At 45.3% G+C, this 24,219-nt stretch overlaps 1 protein-coding gene across 1 annotated transcript in view; it reads left to right on the top strand.

The window, feature by feature from the left end:
• The first annotated feature begins 7,899 nt into the window (after nucleotides 1–7,899).
• Nucleotides 7,900–24,219, top strand: part of SGPP2 (sphingosine-1-phosphate phosphatase 2) — a 38,515-nt gene continuing 22,195 nt past the window's right edge. The window contains exons 1-2 of the mRNA XM_075507365.1: nucleotides 7,900–8,112; nucleotides 23,735–23,893. Of these exons, the coding sequence (XP_075363480.1) occupies nucleotides 7,900–8,112; nucleotides 23,735–23,893 (372 nt within the window). The remainder of the gene's footprint in view (nucleotides 8,113–23,734; nucleotides 23,894–24,219) is intronic.

The raw sequence follows: 24,219 nt of genomic DNA, 5'->3' as shown, positions 1-24,219 counted from the left end.
TAAAATAAATCTATGAACTAAAGATAAAATAAATCTATGAACTGGCTGCACTAGCTTCAATCCTCATTGCTCATTTCCCACTCCCACCCTTCTTCCTTCTCTGGACTGTTAAATCCTGAACAGACTTCTTGTTGAAACTCATAAATTACCTGGAAAAAAAAAATTAACAAGTCAGCAGCTCCCAACAAAAGCCACTGTTGCCCTTCTCAGGATGCTTTGTGTCAGCTGAGTCTCTGCAGGGACTGAACAATCCTGATGGTCAAGTTAACCTGCACTGGCAGTGCCCAGCTCCATACTGCAAATAAACAGAGTTTAGAGGAAAGAAAAATACCTCGGTGTTGCATTCCTAACAAATGTTTGACAGCAGTGACTCATGCTGTCATAATGCAGCGATAAACATTTAGAAAACATAATGCTGCAGGTTCAAAAATGATGTCAGGAAGTTTCATGCATGCAAGGTGTCACTAAGGAGACGCTATCAAGGGCCAGGATGGAGAGGTATACGGCTTTCAAATCCATCCTCTGCTCTGAACAGGATGAAGAACCATGGAAAAATGTTCAGTGCACAGAGGGTGTTTGGAAGTGACCTCTGCCAGGGGAAGATAAACCACTGCCCCCCAGCACTAGTGAGTATCAATGACTTTTCCTCCAGGAAAGGTATGTGATGAGAATCAGCAGCTGCTTTCCTACAGTCTTTGCTGAGTTTTGTAAGTGCGGGGCGTGAGGACGCCCGTTAGCAGCTGACTGCTTAAAGACAACGCACCGTGTTCAGGATTCCTTTTGTGCACATGGGCTCAGAGCAAAACCGACCTTTCCTAGAATAATTGCTTGCCTGAAAGTCAAGGAAGTTGTAAAAAGCAGGGTATTATGCTGCATTTGATAATAATTACCCAAGAACTGTCATGTTGTCACCGTTTTTTCATATGCTGAATGAGGGTTTATTCGAGAGAGCATGCCAAGAGATGTTTCAGAATAAAACAAGCAAAGAGAAAGGATGTTTGTTCAGCTGAGCCCTTCCAGCAGTGCCCGTGTCTGTGTAGCAAAGGTGTACTACCAGACTGACCGTGGCCAGGGGAGCTGGTTATTAACGATCTAGGAGCTGGTCACCGCTGGCAAAGACCCGCCCAGATGCTTTTGCAGGGCTGATTTACAGAGGCTGCTGAATTCCCTTGTCTTTGCATCATCCCTTCAGTCCAGGCACTGACTGCTATAAGCAGAGACGCACCAGAAAGCAGCATGGGAGCTGCTGTAAAAAGTGCTAGAACCCCTTTCTGTGGTTTCAAGTGCACCAAGGCAAAACTCAACCCAGAGAAACAGAAGTTTTCACCATTTTAGGCCTAGACTGCTGTCAAGACAATCAGACATTTTTTCTGGAGGGCTAAGATATAATATCGTAAATAAAATCAGACAGATCAACTCTTATAGTCAAGCTTTTAAAAATTCTTAGAGGGTAAATTTGATATTTAAACACAGCATTATTAACTTCTCTTCTGCTGTTATTTCCCCAAACACTGAAATAGCCAAAGTATGGTATAGCCTACAAATAACTCAAAATGTTGAGAACACCTCTAGGAATTTCACAGTAGATATGCGTGCAATTGAAGTGTCCAAATGATATGGTGCGGAATAATTATTTAAATGACATGCTAATCATTGCTGGAAATTAGCAATACCATTTCAAGGAATGCAAATTGTAAGCAATTACATAGCATTATCTGGTTACTTACACTGCAAACAGAAAAGTTAATTATTCCTACCCAAGATAGCAGCCGCAGCTTCAGCACATTCTCTTTCTCACAGTTTTGGGAGATGCTTTCATGTTTCCAAGTTCTAAAATTCACTTTGCTTTTGTACTTACATTCTCTAAAACTGGAAATATGACCATATATATAGTAAGTATTTTATAATAAAATTATCTGAGAATTATAGAAACACGGGTCTACAATTCCATTTTTTCCATGCCTAAAGTTATGGGAGTTGATGAGCAGTTAGGACTTTAAAGGACTGATATATTTAGCACATGCTGTGTGCTGGAGCTTTAGATTTTTAAAACCATCTGTGCAAAGACAATTGGCTATGTGTTCAGTGCATTGAAGGCTGCTGAGGTATTACAGAAACATGTTCCAATCTTGCTATACTGCTTAGTTAAACTAAAGAAGATACTCGCATAGAAAACATTTTCTCATAGTCAGAAAAGGCATACAAAACATGCAGGGTTGAGACCCAGTACAGCTGTGTGGACTCCTGTTGTGCAAAATCAAGCTGATTTATGTTGTTACTTCTCAAATGGAGATCAAATCTGGGAGAGATTCAATGAGAATTGTACCTATTCATGGCTTTACATTGTAGACACAAGACCATTCCTACTGCTGCAGAGCAAAGCCTACTGAAACTTTGTGATTTTTTCTTCATTGACCTATGTTGCAAAAGATTTTTTCTCAATTTCTTCAAAATGAATTTTATTTGAACTTTGATATGCATTAGATCAAAAGCAAAAGATTCAAGTGCTCTGAAAACCATAGTCTCTTGTGCACTGATTTCTAAGGGCACCTTCTACAGAACTTTGCCATCTCTTCACCTTACTTCAAAATCTTCAGTTCTTCCAGCTAACCTGAGAAAGCTCCTTTTTGTTCCCTGTGAGGTTAGTGGGTGGTTGGGTCTGACATTCAGTACAAAAGTTTCAGATCCAAAATAATGTGTTCAGTAACATGTCAACTAAATAAAACAAAATGCAAGAATCTTATAAAAAGAGCACTCTGAACTTTTGGTATTAAAAACATACGAATTTTAATAGTTTATTTCGCAATATAAACAGTGAAAAACTCAAATTGCCAAAAAAATGTTGAAGGAAGATGAAAGTATGAGTTGGGCTCTGAAGTACATTGAGAAAATGACTGAGGATAGAAAAAAACATATGGGATAAAGCTGGGAAAGAAAATTTGTGTAAAACGTTTAAATAAAATGTGCCATGATACTGATGAGTTGGTAGGATTTCTGTCTTCACTGCATGGCCAAAGGATTTCTGCGCCTAGCCCTAAGTGTCTTCAAATAGTGAAGAAGAGGGATCGCACCAAACCGTAAGTTGAGTCCCACCCCTCCCTCTGGCACGGCCCACATCCCACCATCACGCTCTGCGGTCCCAGGTCACACCATACTGGTGTTTGTAGCTCTGCCTTGTTAAATCTTCATCACCTCTCTAGCGATTAAAGATATTAGTAAGCCCTTTTCCCCTGGTACCAGAGATATCTCATAATGCAGTGGCTCTGTGCCTACTCTATGGCATTTCAGTGGAGGCTTCAGTTTGTCCATGTTCACGTCATCTCAGTGGTTTTTTGTTTGGAAAACTGCAGTTCCGACATTTGTGCGTAACTAATAAAACTAATAACCTGCTGCTGCCTGAAAGGGCTATCAGCTGAAGAACTCTAAGTACGATCCTCCGCAGTGAAACGTGGTTGTTGTCCATAGAGCGACTGTAAAAGTTATGCTCGTATCTGCTCCTTCAGACCCATTCCCTGACAAGACTTGTCTGGCTGTCAGGACTGCAAACTCACACTGGCATCCAAAAACTGAGCTGTGTTCCCCTAGCATCGTTATCCACCCCCAGTTGTGGAATTTGTACTTCGCTCTTAGCTTTGTTGATGCTGGAGGCAAAATTATCCACCATCATGACAGTGACACCCATTGTTGTTAAGGAAATGCCTTCAGCGCAAGGTACTATTTTCAGTTTTCTCAAAAGTTGCCCTTTGTATTCTCATCTTTCACGCTTATCCTCAGCCCAGAGGTGATGTTCTTCCCTTGTGAAAATGTAGCTGAATGCTGACCAGCTATTAGTGAGATATTTCGGCCCTAGATGAGGTAGTTTCACCAGTTAAAGCTTTAAAAATGTTTTTTTGCAGCTGGACAGTTTATAAATAGCTTCTTTTAAACACTCTCAGAATGCTACTCATCTAGTCCTTTGCAGTGATGTTGCTTCCTTTGGTTTTACAGAAAACAGTATTTCTAAATGTCAGAAAGTCTGTATGGGGCATACAAAGTGTGGGACAGTTCTTGAATTTTTTGTTTTCTTTTCTTTTTTTTTTCTAAAGCAAATCCCGAGTATTTTTCTTGGCCATCAGAGGTAATGCGAGGTAGGTCTCAGGAAAAGGCGATTACAGCATTGTTCTATAAGAGGAATAGAAAGAGGAATGATTCATGCTGTTGCTTTGAACAAGAATAAACAAGTTGGTCCATGAGCAGTGCAAATGATAAAACAAGCTTCCTATAGATTTTTATTTGACATTACTAGGCACTTCCCACTGCAATAGTCAGTCTTCTGCCCTCAGTTCTCTCCTCAAACCCTCCATCCTCTTTGTGGCCCAAACACCTCCCACTGATGTGCTACGGTCCTTCCTACGACCCTCTATTCCATCCTGGAAGTATTTCCCTCTTCCTGGGAGGGAATCCCTTCTATTTCCCTCTTCCTGGTCCCCCAAAACCACGCTGCCGTATCCTGCAGCCATGCCCATATCTGTTAGGTACCGGGTAGGCAAGAGGTGGAATTGCCAGCAGCATGCCTGGAAATAAGCGTGTCCTGAGTGGGGCCATCAGGCAGGCCAAATTGTGTCTCTGCTATGCCACTGCCATTTCCCCCTAAAACTGCCGGAGTGCAAGTCTGTGGAAACTTCTGCTCTCATGATGGACGTGGTTTGAATTTGCCAGATGTTCAAAAATTGGTTGAGAGGAGGTAGCAGAGGCAGATTGATCAGACTGATCATTATCTTCCTAAGAAAATGTCCAAAAGCCATCAATGAGTTTTCTTTCATGAAAACTTAGTGCCCTAATCCCAAACTGAAATGTTTCTTTCATTCCAGATATCAGTCTATGTTAGGAACATAACTTTCACAAATCCCTTCACTTTCCTTAGCAAAAAAGGGGTCACAAACTTCCATCATCAGCTTATGTACGACTTAAAATTGCTCATGTTGATTCAATGAGTGTTAGGCACCTGGCCTCTCCAGGCATTCCCACAAATCCCTTTTGCTGAATATTTGCACCCCTGGGCCCCCAAGCACCTTTGTAAAATGCCCCCACACCCCCAGCCTAATTAGGGTCAGCTCATTTCTAAGCTAGGAATGACAGGCAGCATCCTTTCCACACAGCCTTATTTTGCCGAGACCAAGGGTCACTGCAGTCTTGACTGAAGGGGATGCTTAAAGTTCCTTCAGACCTGGCACACTTCAAACCCGGTTTGCATTTTTTTTCAATGGAGCTGCAATTCTGGCCTTGCTTGTTCTCCCATTCCCCAGTGGTTCGTATCTGCCTGCTGATTCCCCTGTAAGTCGAGAGGGCTTGCTTCGTCTGGTGTTCCCCGTTCCACATAGCAGTAGGAAGGTCTCTCAGGCCTGGCTTTGTCCGATGCTTTGCTACTCAAGGCAGTTGTTCTGCATGAATGCCTCTGCTAAAATAATCTATTAACCCAATCTAAAGTTGCAGCTCTATTAAGCTGATGTCAAGAAAATGGTAAATTCTTAAAAGTAGATTCCCCCCACACCCTCTTTGGCTTTCTTGGAAGCCTTAGTGAATAAGGACAAACTAAGAGCTGGAGTGCTCAAAGAAATGGACAAGGCAGACTAAAATTACCAATAGGTAGAAATCTCCCCCCTCTTTTTTTTTGGGGGGGGGGCTCTATTAGGTTTAGAGTAAAATTGGAAAAAAAATCTCAGTCATCCTGAATTCTTATCTGCTGGATGCTGAGGTCCTCACTGAGGCACGCTCTCCTACTGACCTAAGTGTTTGCCTGAAGAAGAATTAGGTAGAAGATGGCTATGAATTGTTAGTTCTATTTTAATACTTGGGAAGTATTATAATGACAATGGGGAGACACGAGTATGTAGGCAGATCAGATAAATATTGACTTGTGGTTGACAAAGAGATGTTTTAAAATACCTATAGAGTGCTGGGCTCAGCCATGCACTTTCATTCCTGCTTTCCTGCTTTACGCCATGTCTCCGGATGAGATCCTATCTCACTGGCATCAGCGGGAAAACTCCCAGCCGCACCGGCAGGGAATTTTTTACTCTTAATTTTACTCTTCAAATGAACATGTTAAAAACTCTCATATACGCTGTCGTAAAGGTGGATAAAATAAGAATGAAATAGTTTTGAAGACTCTTCCTGCAATACAATGAAAATAACCATGAAGGAACTATGGACCAAACTCATCTCTCATCCAGCTCTACTGAAGTCAGTCTATGTAGAAGGAATTAAGCAATATAAATGCAATTTTTAATTGGAATTCCACACTCGTGGACATTTCACATATCCAAGAAACAGGAAAAAGAACAGAAAAGCTCCCCAGATACTTGTGAGTGCACCTAATAAATTATACATCCATTAAAAAACAAAACCAGAAGTAAACAATGAATAATTCCTGCAAGTAAACAATACAAACGTGTAACCAAGCCGGAACGGGCAGCCTTCCTCCTTAGCCTGCGCAAACTGGTTCTGCCAACAAGCGAGCTGCAACCCTGTCATCACGGCCATGGACGAGTGCGTGCGCACACAAGCAATGAGGAAAGCGCTTGAAACATGATGTCACCTGGAGCTGTGGTTGGGCAAACCTTGAATGACAGAAGATTACATTTCGAGAAGATAAAAGAAAGTGAATCACACGAAACAATTAGATGGGATCTATGGAGTCTGCCCTAGAGTCTGGATGGGAGTGAAGGAGACCTGTCCCAGTAGTTCCTCGCGGAGGCCACTCTGCCCACGGCCGTGGAGCTGGCCTGGCCCAAGCTGGGGCTGGGTGAAGAGATGACCCCGCCATCTCGAGAGCGCTGGCACTCGCACAGGCTGGGTGAGCAGCTCCCACAGTCAGCACAAGCAATGGCACAGGGACAAACTGACTTTCTAAAAAGCAAAGGAGCATGGCTTTGGTTTTCAAGGGCTCTAGAAAAAAAAGCCTGGACGCAATCCTGGATAATTTGGGGTATTTGAGAGGGGGAAAAAAGTAACAAATTTGCAATGAGTGTACATTGAGCGAATGATGATTTTGCAATCTTTGTACAAAATGTATTTCTGAGGATAGAAATAGGCTGTTCTAAAAAATCAAATACACCAACAAAACTAAGGTCCTTAACGTTTCATGAGCAGAAATCAGCAAGTATCATCCACGGCAAGTTTTGCAGCCCCAGAGCTTGAGGGGTATCTTCCAAGTGATAACTTCTTTGTGTGGGAAATTCCATAGCTGTATTTAAGGGAGAAAACACTTGCAGATGTGTGCTTATACGTGTATGTGTACATGTGTATGTATATAATATATATGTGTAAATATTCAGGATAAAAAATAAATGCTGGCTTCAAGACAGGACAAAATGAAACTGGGGCCAGCCCAGGGTACGTTTTACACCCAAGAGGGGAACTGATGGGGGACGAGCCCAGGTAGCCCTTCCATCCGGAGCAGCCGTAGTGTGAGTGCCAGCGTAGGGAGGGGACGAGGCTCTCCCCTGCAGTCCTCACCTGCCTTTTCATGGCACCCACGTCTCAGTGTTTTCCAGGGAAATCCCGAAGCTCTTGGTGAGGTTCAGGGCGTTTCATCGTTAGGTTAAGGAAGCGGGCTGTGCTCGTCTCAAGGCAGATTATATTCTTTATTTTAAGAGCGTCCGCATGGGAGGAAAAATGACAAAAAAGAGGGATTGCTGACTTTCCCACTGACGCCGGGGGGCGGCGGGGGGAGAGCACGGCCCGGCCGGCAGGGGGCGCTCCGGGGCGCGGCGCCGCACCTGTGCGGGCGGGGCGGGGCGGAGGGCGCCCGGGCGGGGGCGGGGGCGGGCGCACCTGGCGGGCGGGGCGGGGCGGGACGCACCTGCCCGCGGCCCCGCGGCCGCCGGGGCCCTGCGCGGCGCGGAGCCTGCCGGCAGCATGGCCTGCCTGCTGGGCACCCTGCGCAGCTCCCAGCCCGTGGCGCGTTTCCAGCGCTGCTGCGGGCTCTTCCCCGCCGGCGAGGAGGGCGGCGGCGACCCCGCGGAGGGGGCCCGGGACCGCGGCGCCTGCAACGGCGCGGGCGCGCAGCGCCGCTCGGCAGCCGCCGGCCGCGGCCCCCGCAACGGGCTGCGGAGCGGCCGCGGCCCGCAGGTGAGTGCCGCGGGGGGCGGCCGGGCCCGGCCGTGACTCAGCAGAGCCGCCCCCCGCGGCCGTGCGCGCCGGGGCTCCCCGGGGGTCCCCCCCTCCCCATCCCGCCGCCTGCCCGGGCGAGGGGCCGGGAGGAGGGGTGATGCGGGGGCCGGGCTGCGAGGGCGCGCCGGTGCCGGGGAGCGCTGCGCGGGGCCGCAGCCCGGCATCAGCCCGGCCCCGCCGGGGAGGCGTTTCTGGGGTCCTCCGCTTACCGCCCATCGCTGGCGCCCCCGACATGAGGTAATGGGTGTGAGCGGGGTCTGCCTGCAGCGGGGCCCGGAGGAGCTCTGCGGCCGCGCGGCCTCGCCCCGGGATGCACGTTTTCCCGGGGGCAGCGGCTGGGAGCGCAGTTCCATTTCCCGTGGATCTCTCTCCGTCCGGGGCTGCACCCGTCGTGGTGCTTCGCTGACCCACGGCTTCTTGCTGCTCTCGCATGGGATGGGATGGGGCTCGGCACGGGCGAGGGGCTCTGCCGTAGCCGTGCCCTCGCTGCTGCCCAGGCCTGTGCTAGCTCGTTTCTGTTTATTGCGGCGGGGGCTGTGATGGAGATCGGCTGCACTCCCTGCGCTTCCCTCGGGCCAAGCAGGTCTCGGCGTTTTATGGCACGGTCTGTAACTCGCTTGCGTATCTGAAGGGAACAGGGAAGGGCATGACGCAACCGATGTGTACAGGTTGGATGACCTGCTTTTTCTCTTACTGTAATGACTTTAATTCATTAGCGGATGGCTTTGTGGTGCCTTTTGGAAAGGCGGTGTGATAATGGTCTTCCAAACTCTACCCGCAAAGTAAACGTGGGCCAGCTGTGAACGCCGCAACTCTACCACTCCTCCCCTCTCATACTATTCTGCCCTTCCCTCATCTACATCTAGTGCTTGGTTTCCCATTTCAGGCATCTAAAATTCTTCATCAGCTGCTGTTTGACTCTTTCTCAATTAGAAGACACTAAAATTGGGGTAGTCCTTCAGCCTGTTCACTTCTGAACTCTACAGTAAATTATGCAGATAATTCACTAAAAGATTTCTTTTCACTACTTGCTTTTGAACAGTGACATGACTAACGTAACAGTATTGATACTAAAATCCTATCCAAGTTAATGTTCCACGAACGGAGCCGTTCACTTCACCTGGAGCAATTGTTTTGGGTTTCACAAAATAAGAAACAACTACCTTTATTGAAGGGTGAATATATCCCGGGTAAGACTTCATGAGACCTGGAGATAAACGCAGAAGAGTTTGTTTCCACATAATTTGGACACTCACTTCTGAAGCATGTGAAAGTTGGGTTCAAATTCAAAGAAAATAGAGATGGGAGTAATGGCTTGACCAATGTTTCAATGAAGTGCTAGAATTATAAAGATAGACTCTCTCTGTTCTGTGAAAATCCATTTATATAAAGAGGGTCTTCTGCAACCTGCCAGGAGAGGCAGAAAGTGAATTTGGATCTTCCTTATGCCAAAAACCATACTGCTCTTGCTAAATGAACTGGGGTTGCCCTGATGTATCTGTGAAGAAGTGGAGGAGTCTAATACACATAGCAAAGTCTTTGGCCATAAACTCTCTATGGACAGTGGTGTTTTCTTGCTCTTGGCTGCAGGCATTTGCAGAAAGGTGCTTAAGCACTGCCCCTGCGTCTCGCTCCTGGTGACCTTGGATGCTCAGCTTGAGCATCCCTTTCTGAAGCTTGGGGCTTTCAAAGTCTGTATTATCAGGACAGAAGGTTTCTATGAGGTTATACTCCTTTGTCTTTACTGTCACAATGCAGTAGTCTTAAAAGCTTTCAGATTTTCCTGTGTAAGTTCTTGAATGATCAGGAGGTTATACCTGTGAAAACAGAGTATATAACTGAGTGCTTGAGTGAAGATGACGTGAATGGTTGGCCAGATGCTGGGGCCGCCACAGCTCCATCTCCCTAGGACATTCCCCTTTCTTCTGGGCCAGCTCTCTGGCCCCTGCATCTGATGTGGGCTGGATCGTGTGCCAAGGTGGCCCAGCTGGAGGGACTCTGGGGAAAGGGAGCTGAGGGCTACCAGCTGGTGGTGGTTTGGGAGGGGATGGACATACCTGGGAGGGATGGATGCCATACTGCATGGAGAGAAGGGGGGATCCCTCAGGAGCGTAATGAGGCAGGATAGCTCATGATCTGGGAGAAGGAGGCCTTTAATTACCTGCATGCATTTGTTGCCAGCAGTGCTACTTGTGATGCATAAGCGTCATCTTTTATGTATAACCTGCAGATTATGTGTGGGTTTTTTTTTTAAAAAAAACAACTCAGCAAGGCCTCATTACAGTGGTCAGTAGCGCAATGAGTGGCTGTATTTCTGAATCTTTGTAATTCAGTCCCGTCTACCCAACAGGAGCTGCCCTGAGATGATGAGACAAGGAATTAAATGCTTAGGTGTGACAGCGAGGGCTGCATGTGTTTCTTAAATATTGAATCAGTTGCTTAGCCCATGTTCTTGATTTTCTCTTGGTTACCAGATCAGTTAGAAACACTTTTTAATACTTCAAGTGAAAACTCAGGTATCTGAGGATGATACAAAATGGTGCTAGTCCAACATGCTAGCTGGATTTATGCCCTGGCTTGGACTTAATATTGAACCCATGGGCTTTTAGTGAAGGAACTGTTGGGCTTTATTACTATGGAAGACAAGACAGTAACTTCTTGTAATTATCCTGTGTCTAGCTAATATTTCTTTGTTTTCTGTACTCCTTTCGAATATTAGTTTTCACAGGGAATTTCTTTCTGAAACTGCTTGGAAGAGATCTTTTCCTGATGCTCTGAAGTCCTTGAGTTGCACACTTAATACTAACTGACTTTCTAAAGACTTGTCCAGTGTTTTAGTGAGTGGCCAAATAAATGTTACATATATTTAAAAAGTAGAGCTCTGCTTATCTGTAACCTCCTGATTGACTTTTGCTCCTGAAATTGATAGCCTGAATTAAAGGGAACAAAGAAAAAAAAAATCTCTTATTCAAAGTTCTCTGTAGAGATTTGTTTGTTTTTCTCCACTCTTCCTTTTCCCAGATACTTTATCATCTCTTGAGATCTGTCTTTCTGCCTTTGAAAGAGTACAGTTCGTATTTACTCTGTAGTTATACCTTAACTGTCAGAACTGCTCTGAACTGGTGCAGTGTTCACAAACTGCCCGATCGTGTTTAGTGATTGTATAGTTCTTGCTCGTGCCTTAGGTGAGGAGGCTATAATAACCAGGATAACAGCAAGGTGATGGTAACAGAAATGGAAAAGGTAGGTGAAAACTGCACATCCATCTCAGATGTATTGCAGTCCCCAAAAATGTAGTGCATTACTGGCAAGACACAGATGACAGCACTGCTTTTGCTGTGATGGGATATCTGGTAACTTGAAGTAGACTTGCTCTAGAGCTTGAGTCAAAGTCTCTCTTCTGTGGTGTTCCCTTGCAATAGATTTTTGCATCAGCCTCAGAATCTTGCTTTTCTTTTTAAAATCATGTTACTGGCTTACTTGGTTTCACGTTGTTTCCCTTTCCATGCAGCAGTAAGCTGACAGTAGCTGAGGTAGGTTCAGCAGGTGAGACAAACCCTTGTGAGAACAGCCCACGAGCACCATTAGGAGAGCTGGCAGCAAGGTATTTCTGCCTCAAGTCCTAGCACTTTGTCCTAGAGAATGTAGCTGAACTTTTGGAAGTTCCTCAGTTTGGAGCTGCAGCTGGAGAAACATGAGATCCAGTTTCTTATTTCGATGGGCTGAGCACAAGGCTCACGTTCCTCAGCATCGCTCCCGCTGCTCTGGTACTTCGTGTTCAGCTCTCCCCTACCTGGTGTGGCGGATGAGGGAGCTCGCCTGTCTTGCATGTGTCTGATTTTTGTTGTAAGGTTCCCATGGAAAGCAGCTGGTAAGGGATGTTGTTAGTCGTATGAACGAGACAGTTTCGTCGGATGGTTTTGGCCAGCCCTATGAGTGATGGTCCTTGGGAAGATGACAGTACAGTCACATCCAAGATTCAAGTAGTGTGTGGCAACCCTGTGTAGATCTGTTAGTGCTGGGTTTGCTGCTCCTCAGCAAGAAGACCAGTGTCCCCTCTAGAGAACAGACAGCAAAGCTAGGCCCGTGCTGTTTGTTACCAGTGTCTAGTCATCTTCTAGATCTTGCTGCAGAAACACCTGATGCTAATAAAGGTTTGTGAAACTTCACTTGCTGACTGTAATAGGTATCCTGTGTGGCTGTGGGTGCCTGCTGCTGAGGAAGCTGCTGCTGGCGAGGTGGGTGGTGGTGCAGGGGGCTGCGCCGGGAGCCCCAGTCCTTACGCCGATGATTAGGTGCTTCGTGACTCGGCACTTCCCGGCTGACAGCCTGAGTCATCTTTTTGGAGGCTGCTGGACCTCGTAGTGAGGAGCTGTCAGGATCCTAGGATTAATTCCAGTACTTGGAGGTGAGCCACTTACTGTTTTATAATTCTGCTGAATGTCTTGGGCCATTAGTTCAGATATCAACCAGAAGAATAAAAGCTCATCTGCTGTCATTTTTCTCCTTTGTGTCTCTGGAGAACAGGGGTAGGTTTAATGCGTGAGGAGTCAGAGAAAATCTGTTCTTCCTGGAAAGTTCTTTTGGACAGCCAGTTCCTTTACTTTACCTCGTGTATATGCTCTGCAGGGAATATTTATGGGTTGTCTGGGCAATGGAAGGTGACTATTGACTGCTATGGCAAGTAAATCCAAGGTCTAGAATGTACGGGTAGTGTTGTCTAAACTATGAGATTTTTATTTAAAATGGCTATTCAAGTTCCTGCTCTATAGGGCTTCATATCAGTTCAGTATAGTTAGCACCTGTAACTTATTTTTCCAAGGTAAACTGTTATTGGTCTAGATTTAGAGGTAAGTGAATGCTTTAATATAGGGCCACATTCTTAATTTATTACTATTTTATTTTATTACTATATTTGTGAATATTTATTACTAGATGTAAAAAAAAAAAAAAGTAGTATGTTTAGTCCTTCCTTTTGAAGACAACTGGCTGTTGCAAACTACTGCTAATAGAGTTCCCTGCCAGTTCTGGTACGCGCAAAGCTGTGTGGTCATTCTGTAGCAGCAGACCAGGTCATTGTTATCTTCTTTGCAGCTAGATCGACTTGACATAATTATAACTGCTTACTTTTGCTAGCCAGTTTAATTAGGTGTATTGCCTTTGGTGTTCCCTGTTGACATTCCTCTGTGCAAAAGGAGAACGTTGAGATACTGTATTTTCCAGGAGAAGTGTCAGACACCTCAGCCGTGCCCCAAAGATCGAATGTTTGCATGGGAAAGGGCTCAGAGGCATTAGCAGCGAGGAACCTGTTCTCTGACAAATATAAGGCCCATGGACCAGGATATATGACACAAAGCAGAGGACAGAATAAGCAAAACACTGTAAGAGAGGTCTAGGGAGGAGAAGGGGGTATGTATGGCAGGGCGGCTGTGATGCCACTGTCACCCCTACCTGTGAGGTGCCAGGGTGCATAGTGAACTGGCACAGATTGAAGTGTTAAACCGTGCAAGCATGTGCCAAGCAGTGCTGGCACATGGAGGCTGCTGGGGGGCCAAGGGGGCTTCATGCACAGAGTCACTTGTTCAGCGGCGTGAGAGATCCTGGCTGTCTGAGCAGTGCTTGTTGGTGACATCGGGTCAGCCGGTGGTCTCCTTGTGTGCTTCCCCATAGGAAACAGCTGACCGGCATGGCCTGTACTAATTGCAACTAATAATGAGACAGCAAGTGAATTAGGAACATTTTATCTACGGCTCTCGTCCCCAGGGCCTGGCTGCTGAGGTGTCCTCCAGCATGCCTCTCTACAGTCGCGGCTGCAATTCAAACACCATGTCCTTTCCTGTTTACAGTGGTCTCCGCCTTCCAGGAGCACATCTACCCGGGACTGGCATATTTGCAATGACAGTTAACCTGAAGCCTTATTCGGCACTCCCTTAGAAAACTGCTCTTTGACTTGAATCCTGGAACTATCTGCTGGGGAAACAGTCACTTCTCCCTGTGCTGTTGCTTGATTATAACAGATTAAAAAAATAATAATTTAGTTGTCTGAAAATGGTATGGTGTTACTCTACTCATTTATCTTCCCGAAGCCTTGCTGCTCCGTGCCTCTCAAAATAGACCTCTACCACGGAAACGATCTTTGTGCAGGAGCAGACTGACTGGGTTCAGGACGCTGCTGGGTAGAAATACATGACTAATCTATGGTGTCAAATTTACAGGCTATAGTTAATTTCTGAAACCAGAAAACTTAACACAAGAACAAGCTTTTTGCTCTGAAAAGAAACATAATATTGAAGTCCTTGGTCATTTGGCCATTCCTGTATGCTTCTGTTAGGTTAGGCTGCCATCAGCTGGGAGGTCCCCAAACCCAGGCATGCTGGGGGAAAAACAAACTGGGGGGCTTCCCACTCTTCTTTCTCCATATCTCTGGAGAGCAGCCTGGGTATCTAGCAGCCATGCAAGTCCTAGTAATGCTCTGACTCATGTGTTTTGGCAGGAAGTCAAAAATAAGAGGTGGTGGTGCTCGCAGGGAGCTGGTGTGTGGGCAGGGTGGCTGTCTAATGCTGTGCAGTTTGAAAACTGTTGTTGTGTGACGCATCCTTCTTCTATCCAAAAACGCTTTTAGTAACACTCAACCTTTCAAGATATGAAATACGGTTGAGTTTCAGAGGGATTTTTTTGATCTCCGTTTCGAAGCAGGAGTCCCCATCCTTCTGAGCCCTCTGTAATTTACTTTCTCTGGTTATTAACTCAATTTTCTAACTATTTAATATTTTTTTCTTGATATCAATATTTGAATTTAACTATTCAATAACTATTTTCCCCCCTCTGTCCACAGACATTGCAGCTACCTAATCCTTGAAATTACTTCCTCAGACACTTTCAGGTGTAGACTCTGTGGTGCACCTCACAAAATTGCAACCTAATTCTCACGAATTAAAATGCAATTAAACAAACCTGTTCTCCCACCGTAAATCAGGAAGGAAGGAAGCCTTTTCCTTCTGCTCTTCCCTCTCCTGCCTCTCTCTTGCCCTGTTACTTCTTTATTGCACAAATCAGCCAGTTCTTCATGGAATGCAGGAGAATGCTGAAGCGCATGGGAAGCTCACCCACCACTTTTGTCAGGGGCACCTGAAACAGCTGTGTCCAACCTGCTTAACCTCTGGCTGGCAAAGCAGGGCTGGTCGCTTGCTGAGAGGATGAGGGAGGTGAGCTGCCTTCACAGTGCTCATCAAGAAGTAGACGCACGCAACCCTACTTATGGCGGTGTTGTGCAGCTTTCTTGGCAGGAAACTGCTGTTGACATTCATCAGTGATTAAAAACAAAAGTGTAAGAACTGGATGTCTGAGGAGTTACTTGGGCAACTGGAACAGTCATGAGGGGGACAACCTTCTATAAGGAGCGTGCAAGGAAATAAACACACAGGCATTACCCTTTGTGTCAGGGATGTGTGTATAGGTGTTTGCTCACAAGTCTGAAGACCATGGTGGAAGGTAGACCTCTCTGGGTTTCTCTGAATGATATTGGAAGAAAAGGGCTGAAACGTCATTCTGATACCATGAGACTACTGTGTGGAGAAGATCAGATGATCTTGCCTTTTTATTAGCAACTAGCACAAGCTCCAAAGCATATGTGCTGGTAGTGATCATGGATGTCAACTCTCCAGGCATCTGCTAAGAAAGGAACATATGAAGTTGAACGGCCTGCAAGTTTGAGTGCCACGAACAACACCCTTTGATGGAAAGTGGTGAGTACAGAGGCTGTTCAGAACAGGTTTCATAGCCACGTGGAAGTGAGAGGCATGCCGCCTGTGAGATGAATTTAGGAGGAGCTGTGTCCTGGTTTCAGTTGAGATAGAGTTAATTTTCTTCGTAGTGGCTGGTATGGGGCTATGTTTTGGATTTGTGCTGAAGACAGTGTTGATAACACAGAGATGTTTTAGTTGCTGCTGTACTAGTCAAGGACTTTTCAGCTTCCCGTGCTCTGCCAGGTGCAGAAGAAGCTGGGAGGGGACACAGCCAGGATAGCTGATCCAAACTGACCAAAGGGCTATTCCATACCACATGACGTCATGCTTAGTATATAAAGCTGGGGAAGAAGAAGGAAGGGGGGGACATTTGGAGTGATGGCGTTTGTCTTCCCAAGTAACCATTACGCGTGATGGAGCCCTGCTTTCCTGGAGATGGCTGAACACCTGCTTGCCCATGGGAAGGAGTGAATGAATTCCTTGCTTTGCTTTGCTTGCGTGCGCGGCTTTTGCTTTACCTATTAAACTGTTTTTATCTCAACCCTCAAGTTTTCTTACTTTTGCTCTTCTGATTCTCTCCCCCATCCCACCGAGGGGGAGTGAGCGAGCGGCTGCGTGGTGCTTAGTTGCCGGCTGGGGCTAAACCACGACAAGCTGCCAGTAGGCTGGAGAACAAGAACACAGAAATCAAATAGTCTCATCAAGTTGAAGGTATGGTTGAAAACTGACTTTATTCAATAGGTGCAGATACCTACTGAACAAGCAGATGTAATACTCAACTACAGAATAGGAAACAAGAGTCTTGGTAGTGCTTTAATGGAGGAAAAAAATTATTAGAGGAGATCACAGGTTGAGCATGGTTCAGTGGTGGCATGCTATTCTGAAAACAGCCTGCAAAATGAATGAAACCGTGCAGGACTGTTCCTTCAGCATTACTGTGTCATGTCTGATCTTTGGGCACTGTAATTCAGGGCAGGCATGTTAAGTGCTGTGTCTGGAAAATGCTAAATATCTTTTGTAAGAAGTACCAGGCAATTAAGCAGTGAAAGAGAGGACAGTTACGTCCTTTTTGAACACTTGTAACGAGCTTCTCCTGTGTCAGCCTTACAGAGGAAGGAAACAATTTGTTTCTTGTCTGCAGTAGATAAGAAAATAGTCATAGGTTTGAATTTCAGTGAGAAAGTTTCAGGCTAGGTGTCAGGGAGAGCAAAGCACACGGAGATCGCCTGGAGCAAGCAGTGGAGCCTCCACCATTGGCGTCAGTAAGGACAGGTTAGACAAACTTCTGTCGAGTGATGGGAGTGTAAACCATCCGTCCTTGGTGGACAAGCTGGACTAGACATCGGTTAGGCTGACTTTCAGGAAACACGAGGCTGTCCTTCCAGCTGACTGCAGGCATAGTCCTTCACAAGCACTCTGTCTTGTTAGCAGCCGTTCCCCTATGTCTCTAAAAGACACTTACAGGGTTTTCTTTTTTCTTTTTTTTAATTAAGAAGGCTTTCTTTTAGGAAGACGACATAATCAATTTTTTTCTTTCATTGATCCTTCCTATTAATTGCCTAAGCAAGTGCTCTGTCAACTCTAGTCTTATTTTATTCCACTTTATATTTAAATGGCTTGGCAGATTGTTACATCTACCTGTGTTGTTTCAACAGAAGGAAGGAGGGCTAATTATGTTACTTCAAGAGCAATGTAAAGAAAAGTAACCCAGTCTACCTCCTGAGTAGTAACCAGAGTACTGGGAAAATAACCTGAAGATTAAAAAAATGAAATCTTCAGGGATACACTGAGGTGTCTTAACTATGTCCTGGACTGCTCCCAGCTGCGGTGTGCTGAGTGTGCGTTGATCGTACAGGTGTGTGTATCTGTCTCAGCTGACCATCCTTTACAGACTGGAGGGGAAACTTTGGATGAAGATGCACTGATGTACGATGTGATGAATGGTGCGACATCGACTGGGCGACCATTGTGCCCAGCATGGCAGCGCTGGTGGGAGTCCTGGCCACACCTTTTTCCTGTTTCCCGCTTGACTGGTCTCGGCCTTTGGTCCTGCAAAGCCTGGTCCATTTCAGCCTAACAGCTTCCAGCCGTCCCTAGTGCTGCTGGCCGTGTGGCACTGCTCTGCTGAAGTACCTTGCTGAGAGCTTTACCTAATGGCCTTTTTTGGTGCTTCGAATGAATTAAAAAAACTACTGAAATGCTACCAGAAGTCCGCCTGATTTTTAGACTCTCTGCTTGTTCTGTGCCTGAGACTACTGAAAGCGTTATGGTTGTCTGGCTTGAAGCTCGCACGTTGTTACTTCTCATGCAGGGATTGTCTTGCTTCTGCATCAGATGATGATTCAAGGCCATGTCCCTAATCATTATGCCATTAGTGCATGCCACTGTCAATGCGTGTGCAACAGCTGCCAGTTGGACGTTGCATATTTGTGTAGCAGCCGACAAGCCCCTTCTGGTAATAGCAGAGCTGGTCAGAACTTTATAGCGTTGAAGGAGGGTTTTCTCGTGATTTCTGTTTGTCTCTGTCCCCACGTTTCTCAGGTTTCAGTTAGCTCTAGCTGTCTCTCCAGCAGCAAGGATGCTATATAAACCTGAACAGCTCTTGTTAACTGGCTGCATCACATTCTGGAGGGGGCTGGGGGGGGTGGGGAAGAAAATAATTACCTGATTAAAAGTGCTTGAACAGAGCAGGAAGCTGTACATCTATGAGCTTGGTTAGGTAAGCTTTTCAGGCCTTGGGGCTCCTTATGTGCATTTGTAGGCTCTGTGTGCTACTGCCTTCCCTTCTGCTGTCTTTCTGACATCTCTGCAGTTTCTTCCGTGTGCCTGTGTCCCTCCTTTGCTGCCTCCTCCCTCACCAGCGGTCCTGTGCCCCCGACCCCTCCCTGCGAGGGGCTCACGGCCACAGCAGGATCTCCCACTGGGGCACAGCCCCTTTTTCCTGGCCACCCTGTTCTTTCACCTTGGAGCGGCGAGTTTCTAGCGTTGTTGCTCCCAAGAGGGGTGAATGCATAGGTGCTGGAGATGTTACTGGCCGCTCTCAGCTGCATGTTGGATCTTCAGAAAACTCTGAAATTGTTTGGCACTTAGCTGTGCAGATGGATGGAAGAGCTGAAGCCTTTGATATCATGGGGTTTGCTTTTTTTTATTTTCCAAAATCTGATCACCGATACCTAGTTTTTGGTTGTGACGTCATAGGTTGTTTTATTAACTGGGTACAGTTAATAAACATAAGTGGCATAAAACTGACTGCTTATACGGAATACTGCAATACAGAAGGTTTTTTTTCCCACTGGTTATACTCCACACAGTACTGCACTGTGGGACTGAATTGTCTGATTTCTCTTGTCTCTGTGTACAGCAGCATCTAGATGGGGAAATTTTGGCCTTTTATTCTTGTGCCTGGTCTTTGGTGGCTTCTCTCAATTTTGTGCCCTTTTGTAGCATAAGGAAAAAAAAAATCCCTTAAGTGAGAAGTATCACAATGCATTAACTAGGGGCTTTGGGAGGGAAATTCCTGATCTTCTGCAAGGGAAGGGAAGCCAGGGACTTCAAGAACTTTAATTAAACATGCACATCTTCTGAAAGATCCAAAGCAATTGAGAGCTGAGCACAAAACATTGGTTAATGGTATCTCTGGGTCAGGCTCTGAGCCTTAGGTGTCTCATGCTGCAAAGCTTGTCTCTAGAGACAGGGCAGGGAAAGCCAGTGCTTTTTTAGTGTTCTGATGAGAGAGATCCTACAGCTATTGGAAGGAGTGGTATCTTTACATAGCTTTTTTTTTTTTGTCTTGTGGGGGGTATACCTCTACCTAAAAATATGTTTTAAATCCATTACATTAGTGGTTCAGCTGCTGTTCCTTTACTTCAGCTATAAAGGCTAAATATTCCTTATGTATGTACTGTGTAAGATTATGGATCCCTGCTTGTCGTGGTTTAACCCCAGCCGCAACTAAGCCCCACCCAGCCGCTCGCTCACTCCCCCCGGTGGGATGGGGCAGAGAATCAGAAGGGTAAGAGTGAGAAAACTCATGGGTTGAGATAAAGAAAGTTTAATAGGTAAAGCAAAAGCTGTGCACGCAAGCAGAGCAAAACAAGGAATTCATTCACTCCTTCCCATGGGCAGGCAGGTGTTCAGCCATCTCCAGGAAAGCAGGGCTCCATCACATGTAATGATTACTTGGGAAGACAAATGCCATCACTCCGAATGTCCCCTCCTTTCTCCTTCTTCTTCCCCAGCTTTATATGCTGAGCATGACGCCATATGGTATGGAATAGCCCTTTGGTCAGTTGGGGTCAGCTGTCCCAGCCGTGTCCCCTCCCAACTTCTTGTGCACCCCCGGCCTCCTTGCTGGTGGGGTGGGGTGAGGAGCAGAAAAGGCCTTGACTCTGTGTAAGCACTGCTCAGCAGGAACTAAAACATCCCTGAGTTATCAACACTGTTTCCAGCACAAATCTGAAACATAGCCCCATACGAGCTACTGTGAAGAAAATGAACTCTATCCCAGCCAAAACCAGCACACTGCTATACTGTGTCATTGTGTTAGTGTCTCCCAAGAGTCACCACGGTGGTGGTTTGCTCTGCTGGCCCTGTCACTATGGCTCAGCAGGGAGGCTTTGGGGATGCTCCCGCGCTCCGTGGGAGGTTGGGTGGGTGTTGCAGCAGCGTAGGGGCTGCACTTGGACCCCCAAGTGTGCATGGGGCAGCACCTGCTGTGGGCAACCCACCCGTGACCGGTGTGCAGAGACTGCAAAATTAGGATGACCTCCAATAGCCATTTTCTGTGCCAATACTTCAGGTGAGTATTTAATTTATAGAGACTCACATGAATGTGTAAGTCTCTTGTAATTTGAGCAGTTAAGTTTTTTCAAAATAGATAGTTTATAGTTGATGAGAAAGGTCGTTTGTGTGAAATTACCTGTCTTCTGTGTCTGCGAATGTCGTGGCTTATTACACCTTGCTTCTGAAATGTTCTTAAAATTCTGACTTTCTCTACAGCCTTTGTTACTGCCCGTTAAAACTCCTCTGATCCAGACCGAATAGTAATGGAGATGGATGGAGAGGCTGACTCGCTGAAAGTGCTTCAGAGGTTGTGGGAGGCATCAGGTCACTTCAGTACATTAAATATAAACAAGTCTAAAGCTCAGAGTTATTTAAAAGTAGAGACTGAATAAACTTCTGAAAGTATTAGAAGATGCTAAACATTCACACAAATAATTGTAATGTTTTTTTCCTGCACGGGTTAGAATGAGAATAAAAAAGGAAGGCACTTCATAAAGCACAGTAGTCTTTGCTTTCTCTAGAAATAATGGCTATAAATAGTAATGTGAGCTAATTGCTGCAACCGAACATAGATGTCTCATGGGCCAGGGTGCAAAGGTGTATGAACTGGACTTTCTGTACTTAAAATGCTTTAGGATCACAATGAATGAAAACATTGCTTTTTTTATTACCATACACTACCCAAATGAAGCGGAGTGATTCTGTAATACCTTGCACGCCTAACGTGGCTGTTACCATCATGTGTCACAGGTGTGATCTGTTTGTCCCCCGCCTCACGTGTTGGGCTGTCCACAACTGCTGATGTAGTGTTTAAAAAAAAAAAAAGTGTTAAAAAAACAACCAGACAAGTGGGGAGTGATTTCTGATAGAAAAAGAAAGGAAAAAAGAAAAAGAAAGGTTTTAAAAATAACGTGGAAAGACTTGGCCCTGCCTTCTGCCTGGAAATATTTTTTAACTACAGATTTCTTTTAGAACCTGAAAAATTATTTTTTTTCCCACAAAGCAGATTACTGGACTTAAAATTTTATCCCTTGTCCCACGAGTCCAAGTATAAAAGAGTGACCTTAGGGATATGTCTGGTGATCTCTGATCTAAAGCGCACGAGCACGTAATTCCTAATACACTGGAGACTGATGCTTAATTGAGGAATTAGCGATGCCAGAAGAAAGCTTTCTTTGGGGCAATGTAAGTATGGCCAAATATGGTTTCAGGATCTCAGACAGAAGCATCAGAATTGCTAATTGCATTGGGGGTGCTTTCTAAGTGGCCTATGAGACTTGAGACACTTAGACTCATTGCTCTGTCATTTGGCCAGCCATAGCATACTGCTGAATTATCTTAGAGGGATGCCGGTAACTCATCTGTGACCTCTATTACTAATACATGGGGGAACACTCCTGTGACCGCAGTGTTTCAAAAGCGTTGACTCATCTTTTCTGTTTATTGATGCAAAAATCAATTTAAGTTGTTGGGTTTTTTTCTGTGATAGGTGAATGGATGCAACTTCTTTCCATCTTGCTTTTGTTGTCTTCATGCGGTTTGCCTCATCTCCATATTGAAAGCAGATTAAGGGACTGGAACTTCTAATGGCTTTTACAATGAGTCACAGTTGCATGTCTAGACTCCTTAGATGATTTTTACATTTTCTCACTAGCATGTAGGATGAGGATTTCTCTCTGGTAGATTCGTGACACAGTCAAGTCCAAGCATAATAGTTTGTTCTCTTAGAGTTTTAGGAGCTTATGTCAAAGCTATATCTCAACTTAGTGTGTCTGTGCTGAAGCCTTCATGATCTCTTCTCAGCTTTCATCTTTAGGAAGTTCTTTCATCTCATATTTACACATCAACTTCCATATTTTATTTTTTTTCTTTTTGGGGAGATGGAGAGAGACAAGATTGCCTCCCTTGCTCCTGCCCCAAATCAAAAATCCTCTTCATATATATCTCCTTTTTTCTGAAGTCTACAGGTGTTTATATAAAATGGGATTCACTTGCATGTTGCTCCTGCTAACAGGGTGGGAGGCTTCTTAGTGGTGTACTAGTCCCAGACGGCACAGCAGCACAGCAAACCTTGCCCCAAGTGACCAAAGTCATGGCCTTAATATACGCTGTTGTGTGGCTTCCCAGCTCTGCTGGGCTGGGTGCAGCCTTTGAGAAGAGAGAAAATGAGTATGTTAGGTGGGGTGCATCTAATGAAATCATCTAGCTGCCAAATCCAGAGGACAGTGAAATCTGTAGCTTAATAAAATGAATAAAGTCGTAAACAGTGTCACCTGATACGGTTTGCAATATATCTGCTGGTAATGTTTCAAGAGACACCTGGTTGTTGTTACTTAAAGATATTGGAGCGAAAATTTGGTGGTGACAGGGGCAGCTCTTCGCTCTGCCCGCGCACAGCCTTGTTTCCCCCGGATCAGCTCCTGCAGCTGCGATTGCTGAGCCGACTCACGTGTAAGGGCTGTAGTTTACAGCCCCGGCATTTCGGTGCGGGGCCATGGGATGAGCATCCTGCCGTGGGGGAGCGCGGGGTCGGAAGAGCCCGGTGTTGAGGGCAGTGCAGGGGATGCTGTTACCAGTGGCACCCGACGGCAAATTTCAGGGACTAGCAGGGTAATCTTTGCCTGCTATAATGAGGCAAATTTTAAATGAAATGGTTCAGTAATTGCAGTCTACTTTTTTCATCTCAAAACGCATTTCTGGCGAAAGCAATGGTGCCTCTCTTTATCTACAGATGTAGAAACTTCAAAATGAATGCACCAGTACCCTTTCTTAAATATACTTGATTTCCCTGGAGGAAAGACTGATCCGATCTCTTGAAAATCTTTGTCAATGTTACTGCTACCCTTAGTTTGAATAGATTTCTGATCTGCAGGAAATGTAATTGAGCTATCGCTATAGTCTTCATTTTATTATAAAAATTGAACTTCATTTCTCGACACTTGTTCCAACAAAGTATTTGGTTTAAGGGCTGGGAACTGTAACAGTTAAAATATCTGAAGTGTTTGATTAATTTGCTAATTCGCTAAAACTTTCTAAAATCCTCTCATTTCCAGGGTTGCGTGCAGAAGTATATTGTGAAGAACTACTTCTACTACTACTTGTTCAAGTTCTCGGCTGCTTTGGGTGAAGAGATTTTTTATATCACTTTCCTTCCATTTACCTACTGGAACATAGATCACTCTGTGTCTAGAAGGATGATAATTATTTGGTCTGTAAGTATTTCTATGACTGACTTAAACATGTACTTGTTAATTCTGTAACTGTAGCAAATGAATATTTGAGAGTAAGAATAACCCTTCAAACAAACAAAATCCCTTCAAACAACACCCCCCCAACATTGTTTATGTGTTACTTGTGCATTCATGAAGCAGAGGCATTGTGATGCTGAGAGCATTGAGGCACGAGGCGTTAGCTGACGCAGGGTGTCTGTTCATTTCCTTATGTCTTGCACTGACTTATTTTTTTTAGCCCAATAACTGAGCTGTTTTTGATAGTTTGCACAGAACAGTTGGGAAAATGCTTCCTTCCCAATGTATCA

The sequence above is a fragment of the Mycteria americana genome, chromosome 7 (assembly GCF_035582795.1).
Source record: "Mycteria americana isolate JAX WOST 10 ecotype Jacksonville Zoo and Gardens chromosome 7, USCA_MyAme_1.0, whole genome shotgun sequence".
Classification (NCBI taxonomy): domain Eukaryota; kingdom Metazoa; phylum Chordata; class Aves; order Ciconiiformes; family Ciconiidae; genus Mycteria; species Mycteria americana.
Note: the sequence above shows the minus strand (reverse complement) of the source record. Positions and strands in the feature narration are given on the sequence as shown.